The sequence below is a fragment of the Salvelinus namaycush genome, chromosome 36, assembly GCF_016432855.1.
Source record: "Salvelinus namaycush isolate Seneca chromosome 36, SaNama_1.0, whole genome shotgun sequence".
NCBI classification, from domain to species: domain Eukaryota; kingdom Metazoa; phylum Chordata; class Actinopteri; order Salmoniformes; family Salmonidae; genus Salvelinus; species Salvelinus namaycush.
Window position 1 is genome coordinate 21,956,006 of NC_052342.1, and position 14,583 is coordinate 21,970,588.

The following is a 14,583-nucleotide window of genomic DNA, read 5'->3' on the forward strand; positions in this document are numbered from 1 at the left end:
TGTTTTGGGTTCTAGTCAAGATTCTAGCAGCCGTGTTTATCACTAACTGAAGTTTTTTTAGTGCTTTATTTAGAGTCAGTAGAAAGGCCTCTTTAGTGTCCTAAGTTTTCATAACTGCGACCTTAATTGCCTACCGTCTGTAAGCTGTTAGTGTCTTAACGACTGTTCCACATGTGCATGTTCATTAATTGTTTATGGTTCATTGAACATGCATGGGAAACAGTGTTTAAACCCTTTACAATGAAGATCTGTGAAGTTATTTGGATTTTTACGAATTATCTTTGAAAGACTGGGTGCTGAAAAAGGGACGTTTCTTTTTTTGCTGAGTTTATGTACCTGTAGGTAGGAAGGTAGGAAAACATATTATATATAGTTTGTGCATGCTCCGGCGATAATATCACACTACAACCACATTCACTAGTTTCTGTTTCTCCCTTATGTTGGTGGGGCATATTATTCTGTTTTAATGTTACTCCTGAATAACTATGATAAATATAATAGGTTTTAATGTTACTCCTGAATAACTATGATAAATATAATAGGTTTTAATGTTACTCCTGAATAACTATGATAAATATAATAGGTTTTAATGTTACTCCTGAATAACTATGATAAATATAATAGGTTTTAATGTTACTCCTGAATCACTATGATAAATATTATAGTTTTCTTGAGTATATTTTTAACAACTTCAGATTTACTTTGAACTCCAATGTGTAGGAATACTGTTGAAATCAGTTATCGACACTGACATGGTGGAGTAGCAGGAAGATCAGAATGACATGAACCAAGTGGTTGTGAGTTCAAATTCCAGGTAAAGACATGTTACTTAATAAATACAAGTAATAATGTGTGTCAAATATGTAAGTTGTGTATGTAAGTTGAAAACACTGTGACCTTCTGGGGACATCCTAACAACTCATTTTTGTGTACAAGGCATCACTTGTGAAATCTCATGTAAAAAAGTATCATCACGTGAAATGTTCGACAACAACATGGTTTCACATGATTTGAAATGAAATGGTACATGTGCAAAACATGTTATCTTGAAATCATGTGTTTTTTCCTTAAAGGCTCATCTATGACCCACATCCCTCTCCCCCTGCCCGCAACACACACACACACACACACACACACACACACACACACACACACACACACACACACACACACACACACACACACACACACACACACACACACACACACACACACACACACACACACACACACACACACACACACACACAAACATACACACACGTACATAGACAAACAAACATGCACGGGTGCACACACACACCACTGCCGTCAGCTGGTCAGGTAGACATCTAAATATTGTGCTGTTTTTTTTCCATCTGAGATGTGATGCAACAAGGGAAGAGAATAGGACCACGGTGACAGGTGCTTTAGAAGGCTCCAGAACGTTTCTATTGATCTTTATTGGCCTGTAAACACAGGCGAACAGGCAACTAGTTGTTTTGACTGGGACTGTACAAAATTATTGAGCAACCTCTTTGAAGCTTGCCACTAAGTTTTGAATGCCAAATCATACAAAAAGAGAGACCAGATACATTATTATAAATATATATATATATATATACCTTATACACCGTATATTTTTTTCGATTATCATCATGATCACATGTTGTATAATGTCAAAGGCCTATTGAGACCTAGGTAGGTATGCTTTGTGTAACAGTGTTGGTTTAAAGAGAGGCTTTAGTTTGAGAGGCTTTAGTTTGAGAGGCTTTAGTTTGAGAGGATTTAGTTTGAGGGGCTTTAGTTTGAGAGGATTTAGTTTGAGGGGCTTTAGTTTGAGGGGCTTTAGTTTGAGAGGCTTTAGTTTGAGAGGATTTAGTTTGAGAGGCTTTAGTTTGAGAGGATTTAGTTTGAGAGGCTTTAGTTTGAGAGGCTTTAGTTTGAGAGGCTTGGTTGAAGATTTGGTGCCAATTAGTGTACATGTACATGTATAATAATCAAGTAATGTGATAATACCCCAGTAATAAAACAGTAATAGTTATAATAATAGTCAAGAATAAAGAGAATCTCATTACCTATTGGACTTTAACAGTCTATCTATAACCTGGCACTGCGCAGTATTGATGGTGTTACATCACCTAGTAGGTCATTGTCGTCCTTCATGTTGACTATAGTAGAGCCAGGAACATTTGTGTCATACCTTTAAAAAAAACACCAGGAGGAATGTTTAATTTGTAACTCACGAGATAACCTTCCTAGCCGTCTATTGATAACCCAGCTCCATATCAAAGGGTGTAAAGTGTGTTTATAGTCTATAGGCCTAGAAGGGAAGTTAGAATCTTACTATATGACACACTATCTCACCAAGAGTGCTTATCTCACAATAACAATGTGTCAAGTAACACTTTGTATTGCGTTACATTACTGTATGTACAAGATGGTAGCCTACACTACAAATAGGGGAAAGAGGGAAGTGGCATCCGTCACACACGGATCATTTCACATGTTTTAGAGATTATTTCTTATATTTGGAAGTACTTATAGATTCTAAGATTTAAAGAGTGTTGAGCTACTTCTCTCTGCCTTTGCTCATTTCTGGTATTGTATGTGTATTTATTGTATTTATTATAGATCCCCATTAGCTGTTGCCAAGGCAGCAGCTACTCTTCCAGGGGTATGCAAAATTAAGGCAGTTATACAATTTTAAAAACATTACAATACAATCATTACAGAAGTCACAACATACTAAGTGTGTCGCCTCAGGCTCATACACCCCTACCACATATCTACAATGCAGAAATCCATGTGTACGTGTGTGTATTGTGCGTATGTTATCATATGTGTGTGTATGCATGTGTCTGTGCCTATGTTTGTGTTACTTCACAGTCCCCGCTGTTCCATAAGGTGTAATTTTTATCTGTTTTTTAAATCTGATTCTACTGCTTGCATCAGTTACCTGATGTGGAATAGAGTTCCATGTAGTCATGGCTCTATGTAGTACTGGGTGCCTCCCATAGTCTGTTCTGGACTTGGGGACTGTGAAGAGAGCCAGTGGCATGTCGTTAGTAAAGATTGAAAAAAGCAAGGGTCCTAATCAGCTACCCTGGGGAATTCCTGCTTCTACCTGGATTATGTTTGAGAGGCTTCCATTATAGAACACCCTCTGTGTTCTGTTAGACAAGTAGCTCTTTATCCACATTACAACAGGGGGTGCAAAGCCATAGCACATAAGTTTTTTCCAGCAGCAGACTATGATCGATAACGTCAAAAGCTGCACTGAAGTCACACAAATGACTGATGATTGGCTGAGAGAAAATGATGATCAAATGATTGTGGGGGCTGTCTTGTTAAAAGTTCTGTGCGAGCTGAAAGTCTGTTGTCATTTTGTTTGCTGTGAAATAGTATTGTATCTGGTCAAACACTATTTTGGTAAAGTTCAGGTTGCAGCATGTTTTCTTTGAGCCAATCGGTGCCTAACCCAAATAATGCAATAATCATTGGTGGGGTGTGATGAGACAAGTAAATCGGTGCCCAACCCAAATAATCCAATAATCTTTGGTGGGGTGGGGTGAGACAAGTACATCATGTCCCATGTGAATCATGATGTTCAAAACAATACATGATTCCAGGCTGCAGAGTCACTTCCTTATGGGTCTGTGCTTTCCTGGATCCTTGTGACCTCTCTACCCCATTGAAGTTGAAATGTAAAGTGGTTAGGGCAAGAGTAGCCGGGTTAAGGTTAGGGTTTAGGTTATGGACGTCCCAAGGATTCCGGATAGCACTAACCCTTCCTTATGGGAATCCCCATCATCATATCTAAAAATTGATGAAACTGATGAAAAATCAACAAGAAGTTAGGATACGTTTTTTTACTGTCCCTTTTGTGAATTATCAACAGCAGACTACTCATTTGACACATTCCATAGCCTACAGGCATTAGCCTAGGCTACACCCCTTGGTTTCCAAATATTTATTTGAATATTCTGACGTGCCGATCATTCTGGAGGGGTGTGTCAGGGTTTGGGTGAGAACAAACAGACATGGAACATATTTCCACCAGACACCGTTCATTCTTTCTGTCCAGAATTGCGTATTTTTAACGTGTGCGGTATGGTCCAATCCAAACGTCCGGATGTATTTGCGTCACCCAGGAGGAGGGGTAACAGAGAAGGGCTCCGTCTATAATTACATCGTTGCACGTGCAAAGCTGACCAGATACAAGAGCATCTACTTTAAAACTGTTAACTGGAAGACTACTATACAGCTCAACGGTTTTCAAATTAATGATTTGACCATTTAGATCTTCTAACATTATTTAAAATACCACTTTAATTTATTTATTTGAAGTGTTTGTTTTTTTAAGGAATTTTTTTCCGCCTGAGGTTTTGCCGCCAGTCAAGTCTATCTGCTGCGGTTACATTGAGCCAATTGATTAATCGCTGCTTTTGAGAGGATTCCAGTCGCATTACTTTTCAGAATGTTTCCAGAGTCAAGTACCGGGTGAGTAGCCTAGGTTATTATTTCATTAATTTCATTCATGTTCTAGACGCGCTCTTTATATCTTGTTCCGCGGGCAAGTGCGTAGGGGGAAATTGCATCATTCTATCGTTCTATTTTACCTGCCAGTACTTACCCGCTACTTTTATTCACATGTGGTGCTACTGTAGCACTAGTATCGCACGTGGAGTATATAGTAGTGTTTATTTTTAGATGAGACCCCCAAATGGTTTCGTGTAGGTCTGGCGATTCAGCGTTAACGTTACATGTGCAATGGGCAGCAGATGGGACAAGCGAGGTCAGGGGGGGATGCTCTTGAATTTGAGTTTGATCTTTTCATCGAGATTATACGAGAACACAGTTCTAATTTCCTTAATTTTGTGGCTAGAGTCAAATACTTTCTGTGGAGGGAGTAGGGCGGAATCTTGCCGGGGGGCGGCACTGGGCGCCCTCGGGCGCGGGCACTGAAGGGGGGGTTCGCCCAGGGCGCCATACAAGCTAGAACCGCCACATACACTTGAAACAAATAGCCAAACCGAAAACTACAGACATAAATGCTTTCTGCTATTAAGATTAGTGAAATGTAGGCTAAACTGACAACGGAGTGAAGAGCAGAAATCTCAACTAGCAAGTCGCAGCAATGAAAATCGCGAAGGCGGGGGGGGGGGGTTCGGCACAACACCTGACAGGATTTTATATGGGCTACAAAATGAAGTGGGGTTTTAGGGAGTCGAGGTACGCGCGAAAGCGCGAAAGCGAGGTACGCGCGGGTTACACCATTACCGAAAATGAATAACCAGATGTGCTGCAGTTTTTAAATACCAAAATTATTGAGAAAAATCTAAATAGTAATTTATTATATTTTAAGAGATTATTTGATTAAATAATTTCTGTATTATATACTGAACCTACATATGTATAAATACTAATCAAATGTAATTCACAATTCCTATTCTGAAGGCATATTTCAAAATGTTGCTATTCAGAAATCGCTCCGCCATTTCCTGGTTGATAAAATTTGCCCAATGTCTGTTTATGTGACAAACAAACAATTGTAGAGTAGAGAACCATTGTACCATCTAAACTGCTGTGAAATATCTTTTCCAAAACCAAAATATTGTTCTTTCAGCTTTTTGAAACCGATGTATAAAACCGAAAGTAAAATATGCGAAAATTAAACTTGAGAACAGAAAGCATAGAAATAGCGCACATAATGCACATTTCAATGAGAATAACAGATCTATAACACATATCTCAATGTGTATTTGGTTGGGTCAACCCAAAAAGGTATGTATTATCGCGTTAATTAACTATATAGCCCCATAAAGGGGCGGTAGGTAGCCTACTGGTTAGAGCGTTGGACTAGTAACTGAAAGGTTGCTAGATCGAATCACCGAGCTGACAAGGTATAAATCTGTCGTTCTGCCCCTGCACAAGGCAGTTAACCCACTGTTCCTAGGCTGTCATTCAAAATAAGAATTTGGTCTTAACTGACTTGCCTAGTTAAACAAAGGTTAAATAAAACATTTTAAATAAGAGGTGGTCTCAGGCATATGGTTAGGCTGAGGCATCGTGACTCTGAAGGAATGTGTGTGTGTGGGCACATGCACGTGTTTCAGTAGAAGAGTCCACACTCGGGAAGCACACCCTAAAACGCACAGTTTTAGATTACTGCTAGGAAAACATATGTTTAATAAACACACACTTCAACTTCCCATAGACACTCTGATACACCCCAGGGCATATCAGCTATGTGTCGTGATAGCATCGACCATCACATCCGTTGGTTTTATTATAAACTATTAGTATAAGTACGTATTTTATTCTAAGTATAGTATATCTCCCTCTGTTTCAGGATCAGCTATGAGGACTGCAAGGGCACAGCAGGCTGGCTGTTGGCCCAGACCTCCGTTCGCCCCCTGGTGGGCATCGTGTGTGGTTCAGGAATGGGAGGACTGGCTGACATGCTGAAAGACCAGGTGGCCTTCAACTACAAGGACATCCCCAACTTCCCCCAGAGCACAGGTGTAATATTATGTCTGTCAACTTGTTATCTTGTGTGGTGAATCGGCATTGCAGATGTGTAGGTCCAAGATTATCTTGGTTGTGTCATCTAACCAGGAAAAACTCAAGTTATAGCCAATGGAAAAACACATGGTTCCATAAGATGTTTTCTGATTGGTTGCCGTGCGTCGTCGGTGCATTCTAATTGGTGGTTGTGTGTTACAGTGGATGGACATGCTGGTCGCCTGGTGTTCGGGATGCTGAAGGGAAGGCCATGTGTGTGCATGCAGGGACGCTTCCACCTCTACGAGGGATACGCCATCCAGAAGGTACGTCTATCATGTCTGTTTACTACCTAGTGACTGTGGCAGGCAGACATCCGCTGCTCTTTCAATTACTTCACATGATAATGTAGAGAAGATATCTTCTTTATTTTTCCTTTATCAGGGGCAATTTGATTTACAACACTAGTTAAATACAGATAACATATGACCACATTGTGTTTTTTACGCTTCTGTGTGTCATGTATGAATTGTTTTACTGCAAAAAAGAATTCAATGTTAGTTATAGAAGTTTTGAGAATACAAACTTCAGGAAAAACTCAGGACTCCTGCAATAGAGTATTTGTGTATTAGCTGTACATTGTGACGTGTTATACCATTGTATTTGTGATGAATTGACCATGTATTTGTGTTCTAGATCACCCTGCCCATGCGTATCTTCAGCTTGCTGGGTGTTGAGACGGTCATCCTGACCAACGCTGCTGGCGGTCTCAACCAGGACTTCAAGGTGGGAGACATCATGATCATGAAAGACCACATCAACATGCCCGGGTTCGCTGGCAACAACCCACTGTCTGGACCTAACGACGACAGGTAGGCTTGGCAAGCTTGTGTGTTGTGTGTGACAGAGAGAATTTTGTTGAACTTGTTTGCACGTGCAATAATTGTGGCATTGAGGTGTAACCCTCCCTCTCTTCCAGGTTCGGCGTGCGCTTCCCCTGTATGTCTGATGCGTACGACAGAGAGCTGCAGCAGCTGGCTGTGGATGTGGGACAGGAGCTAGGCTACGGTGACTTCCTGCGTGAAGGCGTGTACTGCGTCCTGGGCGGGCCCTCGTTCGAGACCATCGCGGAGTGTCGCATGCTGCACAAACTGGGAGCTGACGCTGTCGGTACGACTCATCTCTCCCTCCTTGGAATCCTTTAATCAACACCTTCACAATGCATTGGAAATATTGAACTCAAATTGTTCTCTTATACGTAAACCTATAATTGATGCAGCTCTCTCTCTCTCCCTCAGGCATGAGTACAGTTCATGAGGTGATTGTAGCACGGCACTGCGGCATGCGTGTGTTCGCCCTGTCCCTGATCACCAACAAGGCTGTGATGGACTATGAAAGTGAGGAGAAGGCCAACCACAAGGAAGTCCTGGAGACTGGCCAGTACCGCTCCATCCAGCTGCAGAAACTGGTCTCTACCATGGTCACTCGCATGGAGTACAACAACACCAACGCCTGAACGAATGGAACCAACCACCAATCTTATAGAAATATATTTCCTATAGTGGGAATCCCCGTTCAAGTCAGTGGGTAGCTGACTGGTTGGCTGGTGGCCATTTTGAGTGTACCCATGAAGTCAAATTGTCCTGATCTGAGGGGCTATTTCCCTTCTAGGAATTATATTTCTATTGTGAAACTGGCCCTGAATCAGTAGAAACCGACCGCCTTGAAGCTAAGAAACCCAATGGGCTGCGTTTGACTTTAAAGTGCCTGATCTGAGAGCTGTGTGGAACAGTCACTTACTGGCTGACTCCTCACCCTCAGTTGTTGAGTCCCTCTCACTTTTTAAAACATTCTTCCTATTTTTTAAGCTAGTGTACATTCCTGCCGTGAGCAGCTCTACAGGCAGATTCTATTTGAGTTATTGTTTTTGTTATTGTTGCTATTATTATTGTCTATTAGAAGTTAGTGTTAATTTAATATTGATCTGCAGATGTAAATGTCTCGATTTAACGTAACAATGAGAACGCGATGAATCTGCTGTACATGTCTTAATGTGTGTATCCTGTCTTAATGTGTGTATCCTGTCTTAATGTGTGTATCCTGTCTATAGATGTACATTAGCCATCGTCAAGTATTTATTTCTGCTCTTGTCCTTTTTTAAAATATGAATGTGGCTACTAAAGTGTATTTATTCATGTGATCAAGTCTTCTGTTTTAATTGGGGGCGATTGGCCAATTTATTGGTCGATGACACTCACTTCTGTGTAAAATGTTGTCCAGAAAAGACTGAGGAAACTTGAGAATTATTCACGGGTTGATATGCAGTATTAACAATGGGACTCATTCCATGAGTCTGATATTCCTTTTAGAACAGATTTTAGCCTCGCTCAAAACCCAAATTATGACATATCCACATTAATATAATTGTGTTCAGAAAGTTTTTATTAAAGTTTTGAAAAGATAGATATAGAGAAGTTAGATCATTCCATGGCATAACAAGTCCAGAGTGTACATGGTAAACAACAGTCATGTGATTGCATAATGTATTTAAGACATTTTGGCATTCATCTACACAGGAAATGTCAACTATAGTGTAATGGTAATATGAGTGTCATACTGCTTCTGCTCCCTTCAATATCAGTCTATTTGGCAAGATGGGAAAATGTCTCAATCTATACTTTCAAAGGTTTGTTTATTTCTCTTTCCGCCAAGATACGTGCATTTTTCTCTCCCTTCATAAAGGTTTTATAGCTCCCCTACATCAATACATCTGACATTACATGCATCAGCTTCAGGCCTGCTATTCCAATCAAATCAGCCATCCCTTATAACCAACATCCCAAATACAAAAATAACAATCAAATGATTTATGTTCCCCTTGAACACTGAAAAATGAGATATAATAAAGGCATATCCTTGAAGTCTCTGTGGCCCCCTCCCCCTCCCAAAATAAGAGGATCTCAAAGAGAGTATGCAGCATTACAACGATATTGTTAGTTTTTCCATTGAAAAGTATTGATGTATCCGACTATGATTAAACTGTCATGCGGGTGATTCGATTCTCTAAGGATCATCAAGTACTTCCAAAAAACAACAGCGCTTTGCCCTCTGCGGAGGAAATCATTTGACCCAGCAAACTCCATACTAACACCACCCCCTTAACCTATTACTGACACAAACACTGGCTGCTGAAAGGAAGCCGCCATGTTGAAAATATGACAAGGCATCAATGAATTTTGGCACAAGATGTAAACAAAACGTTTAGGCAGTTTCCTTCCTATCCAATAGGAGGCAGTATCAAAATCTCCCACCAACTTCTATGTTACGGCCCCCTGTGAGTAGAATTGTCTCCCTCTGTTTCGAAGGTAACAGGCAAGGCTTTAGCACATGATGACCCGCATACTAAATGTTGTAAACATTCCAAGAGTTTTTCAAATCCATGGACCTCTGCAGCGTGGAGAGGAGGGACCAGGGAAAGGCACTTCTGAAAGGACATTAGTGCAGCCTGGTGCAGTAACATCAGAGAATCAGTCCATCTCTAGGCAAACATGGTCAGGCTGATCCACTGCAGAGAGAAGGTGGAGAGGGAAAGGAGGTAAACAATTTGACCACTGCAAAAATAAATCCCAACTTCCCTCTACTCTACAGAGGGGATAGAAAAACAAATCTCTCCCTTTTCCTGTCAGTGGAGGCTGCTGAGGGGAGGACGGCTCATAATAATGCCTGGAATGGAGTCAATGGAATGGTATCAAATGTGGTTTCCATTGGTTGATACCATTCCATTGACTTCATTCAAGCCATTACCGTGGGCCGTCCTCCCCTCAGCAGCCTCCACTGGTTCCTGTATACACCTGGTAAACAGAGGAGATTGATAGAAACGTGAGATCTTCAGACCTGGAAGAAGTTGAGTTGTATGACTCCATCAGCATCTGTGTCCAACGTCTTGAAGGTCTCTGTAAAGTAGTGGAGAGGGAATTGTAAGAAATTGCTATCCTGTTTTCAAGCGCTCATAAATGTACAGTACGTCATATAATCATGTAAATATATATTATTACTCTCAACAATCAAGACTATGACAAGTATTGTTTGATGGCCAATTTGAAGTGAGTTTATTAATACAAGGACTTAATAGGGAAAAAGTATGGAAATATGACAAAATGACTCACTGAACATGGTCTCAAGCCTAACCAGGCAGGTAACAAAGTTGTCAAAATCAACTGCCAAGTCAGCCTCAGTGTAACGCAGTATGATCAGCTGGAACAGGTGGTTTGTCAGCTTGAACCCTGAGGAAATAACAGACAGACCAAAGGTGGGAACCATTTAAAAACTAAATATGCTTTCCTAAAGCTCCCATGGGTCAGACTTCAGGTGTCCGGTGTAGTCAGGTGTCCTGGTTTGTATGATTGAATACAACTAGTGGTGATTCACTACAAAGGAACTGGGTTGTGGTTTAAGGAAAGGAGGGACTGGGGTGTATTTACCTGCTGCCTCCAGAGCCATCCTCATCTCATAGGAACTCATGGTGCCTGACTTGTCCAGATCAAACTGACGGAATATAGTCTGGAGAGAGAGAAAGAGAGAGGAAGAAGACAAAGATAAGAAACTAGTGGAATGGCTCTACCAAAACTAGACAAGGAACACCAACAAGGAACTCATGAAGAGAGAGAAGGCTCAGTTTCACAGAATGACTCAGGTGAATAGCAGAACAGATGTTTAAGCTAATCTCACCAGGTATCGTTTGATCTTCTCCCACAGCACATGGAACTCTGTCAGTCCCAGTTTACCACTACCATCAGTCTGAAGGACACGGTCAAGGAACCTTGTTTAGACAGACAGACAGACAGACAGACAGACAGACAGACAGACAGACAGACAGACAGACAAGAGAGAAAGGCAGAGACAGACAGACAGACAGAGGCAGAGAGACCAGACAGACAGAGGCAGAGAGACAGACAGACAGACAGACAGACAGACAGACAGACAGACAGACAGACAGACAGACAAGAGAGAAAGGCAGAGACAGACAGACAGACAGAGGCAGAGAGACCAGACAGACAGAGGCAGAGAGACAGACAGACAGACAGACAGACAGACAGACAGACAGACAGACAGACAGACAAGAGAGACCAGACAGACAGAGGCAGAGACCAGAGAGGCAGAGAGACAGACAGAGGCAGAGAGACAGACAGAGGCAGAGAGACAGACAGAGAGACAGACAGAGAGGACTAATACTGTATAAAAATGGATCAATACACCAAGGATACGTCCATCAGGTTGATCATAGTCCGACAGGAATCTGGTCCAAATCCATCTGTTTTCAGATCTTTGTCTGTATCGGAGAGAGAGAAAAAGAGAGAGAGAAATAGGGGAAGATGGAGAGAGAATGAGATAAGTGGAAAAACTAATTTTGTGTTTTCAAACTGCACCTGTAATATCCAAATCCAAATATTTACATATTTCCACTGTAAAGTTTCTGCCTGGAAGGAGCGAGAGTTTAGGTCTCTGCTGAAGGCAGGTGGCTGGGTTTTAGTCACACATACAGATACAGAGTAGAATACTGTGTTCTTATTCTATTCCTGTGGACTCACGCTTGGTCATGATCCTGTTCAAAATAGTCTGCAGCTCTGTGGCACTGATCTCCATGTCCTGTAGGCCGAACAGAGAGACCATGAGAAAAGACTACATCAGACCCTTCACTCTGCTCTACCCTCATTGCCCAACACGACTCCTCACCTCTCCAGCCAGTTGTCTAAACAGACTCTTGAAGCCAGCGTCGATCTGGCTCTCGTCCAGCTGGGACTGAAACAGAGACAGAGGAATGTAAACTCACAGAGGAATGTAAACTTGCAGAGGAATGTAAACTCACAGAGGAATGTAAACTCACAGAGGAATGTAAACTCACAGAAGAATGTAAACTCACAGAGGAATGTAAACTCAGAGGAATGTAAACTCACAGAAGAATGTAAACTCACAGAAGAATGTAAACTCACAGAGGAATGTAAACTCACAGAGGAATGTAAACTCACAGAAGAATGTAAACTCTTCACTTTGATTTGTTTAGGAATAGTGTATAAAAAATGGACTCCCTATTCCCTATATAGTGCACAACATTCAACCAATGCCCTAATCAAAAGCACCACACTATTTAGCCAATTAGGTGACATTTGGGACACAACCCATGTCTCCTCCACTCACCTCTGCTGGTAGTTCAGCTGTGACTTCATCATCCAGCTCCCTAACAGACAGAAAATAACACCAGTATCAATATCCTTCAATCAAATGCATCACCTTATACCATCCATAATCTCCATATCAACCTATCATATTTCCTGTCCACCTCTCACTTCTCCATCACTCACTCATAGTTGGCAGGTTTCTCAGAGAAGACCCTGAGGACGAAGTCTCCCTCCTTCTTGGGTTCAAAGGTGGAGGGGACAATGATGTACTCCCCGGCAGGCAGCTGGAAGCGAGAGCTCACCTCTCTCAGGTTGATGAAGAGCTCAGAGCGGGCGCTGGAACCGTGCGTCAGGAAGAAGTCTCTCTTCAGGTGGACGCCTGATTTACCCATGTACTAAGAGGACAGAGAGAGTAGTGGGAAAATGCTGTGAGGGAGGTGAACTCACTAACCCCTGACCTCTAACCGCTAACCCTTAACCCCTGATCTGCCCACATACTCAGGGCAGGGGAAAGCAGTATGAGTGAGTTAGTTAAACTAGGTGAACTTAACCCCTGTACTAAGAGGATGGAGAGGAGGGAAAGCTCTGTGAGTGAATTAGTTGAATGAACTATAACCCTTGACCTCTAACCCCTGATCTGCCCACATACTGAGAAGAAAGCACTGTGGGCAAGTTAGTTCACTTCAGAGAAGTTGAGTTCATTGCACCCCCTTCTAGGTGAACCTAACCCCTGACTGTGAGGGAAGTAAATATCTGAACCCTTGACCTCTGAGCTTTGACCTTAAAGCGGCAATCAGCAGTTGAAACAATAACAAAGCGTTTTCCCCATCCCTGTTTCAGTAAAACGCTGCAGGATGGGGCTGGAGAAATGTAAATACTCTCAATTTTTTTGACTATGGATGCAAGGAAAGACCATCCATGATATAGAAATGATAGTTTCAACTATGTTTTGAGACTATATGGTGTTTGTTTAAATTGACTTTGTTCACGAACATTGAAGTAAAACAAGCTGATATGTTGGGTTCTGATGGGGTGACATTTGAACTAAGCTCATGAGGCATTTCTTAGTTCTATTCTTCAAGGCCGGCCTACATACCATAATGCCTACATACCATAATGCCTACATACCATAATAGTTGAAAAATGGATGCAGCAACTGCAGATCTCCCCAATGTTGCCACAGCATGAGGAGAGTGCCACCATGCATCTCCATGTGAGACAATTGGCTGTGAGCCTAAGCACAAGCTGCACCGACCATTATAGGCCTTTTGGCTGGATTCCACTTCTTCAGCTATGACACACTGTCCAACAGGTTTTAACGCACTCTAAATATCTAGCAAATGGACCAACATGATCATAGTTATGCTGGACTCTTACAGCTTATCACAAGATTAACTTACAACCTAACGTCAAAGAATACTGGCCAGCAGAATATACATACCTCATTAGGAACCTGAAGAGAGACACAGAAAAATATAGGAGTTAGATAGAAACATCCAGTCAATTCTACTTGTTCAAAACACTTTCCTTGACAAACTGTCGTATTGCCTTGCTTACACTTTAAAACTCAAAGAAAAAAGTTTAACAAGATACAAAGATCAGTTTCTTGCCTCGTAGATGGCGAAACCGATGGTCTCCATGTCTTTGCCCTCCTTGCGTTTCTTTCTCCGGTCCTTCTGCATGAGCGCCACCAGGAAGCTGCAATCTGATTGGCCGGCTGTGTCGGGGTGCTGCAGGGCAACCTTGAATTGCGGATTGATCCAGAATGTGGCTAATGATTGTGGGGGAAACAGTTATTAGAAGACTCTAGAGAAGGAAACATTTTAATCAACTGTTTATTAGACACCATTTCTTTATCCTCACGCATCCAGTAGAAGTTGCTTTTAGGTACATGTCTAGCTTCAGCCTACCCTCCCAAATC

At 41.7% G+C, this 14,583-nt stretch overlaps 2 protein-coding genes across 2 annotated transcripts in view; one reads left to right on the forward strand and one right to left on the reverse strand.

Moving 5' to 3' along the window:
* Window positions 1-4,182: 4,182 nt before the first annotated feature.
* On the forward strand, window positions 4,183-8,686 carry LOC120030364 (purine nucleoside phosphorylase-like). Its single transcript, XM_038975746.1, has 6 exons — window positions 4,183-4,482; window positions 6,335-6,504; window positions 6,709-6,812; window positions 7,183-7,358; window positions 7,466-7,656; window positions 7,785-8,686. Exons 1-6 carry the CDS (start codon window positions 4,460-4,462, stop codon window positions 8,000-8,002), a joined length of 882 nt encoding a protein of 293 aa, XP_038831674.1. The 5' UTR covers window positions 4,183-4,459; the 3' UTR covers window positions 8,003-8,686.
* Window positions 8,687-8,910: 224 nt separating this feature from the next.
* The window catches only part of LOC120030363 (calpain-1 catalytic subunit-like), a 28,633-nt gene continuing 22,960 nt past the window's right edge, over window positions 8,911-14,583 (reverse strand). Inside the window, exons 11-22 of the mRNA XM_038975745.1 lie at window positions 14,273-14,433; window positions 14,104-14,115; window positions 12,846-13,057; window positions 12,682-12,721; window positions 12,220-12,285; window positions 12,075-12,132; window positions 11,751-11,815; window positions 11,215-11,283; window positions 10,968-11,046; window positions 10,653-10,769; window positions 10,381-10,439; window positions 8,911-10,051 (exon numbers count right to left, since the gene is read on the reverse strand). Coding sequence (XP_038831673.1) covers window positions 10,025-10,051; window positions 10,381-10,439; window positions 10,653-10,769; window positions 10,968-11,046; window positions 11,215-11,283; window positions 11,751-11,815; window positions 12,075-12,132; window positions 12,220-12,285; window positions 12,682-12,721; window positions 12,846-13,057; window positions 14,104-14,115; window positions 14,273-14,433 — 965 coding nt within the window. The 3' untranslated portion in view covers window positions 8,911-10,024. The remainder of the gene's footprint in view (window positions 10,052-10,380; window positions 10,440-10,652; window positions 10,770-10,967; window positions 11,047-11,214; window positions 11,284-11,750; window positions 11,816-12,074; window positions 12,133-12,219; window positions 12,286-12,681; window positions 12,722-12,845; window positions 13,058-14,103; window positions 14,116-14,272; window positions 14,434-14,583) is intronic.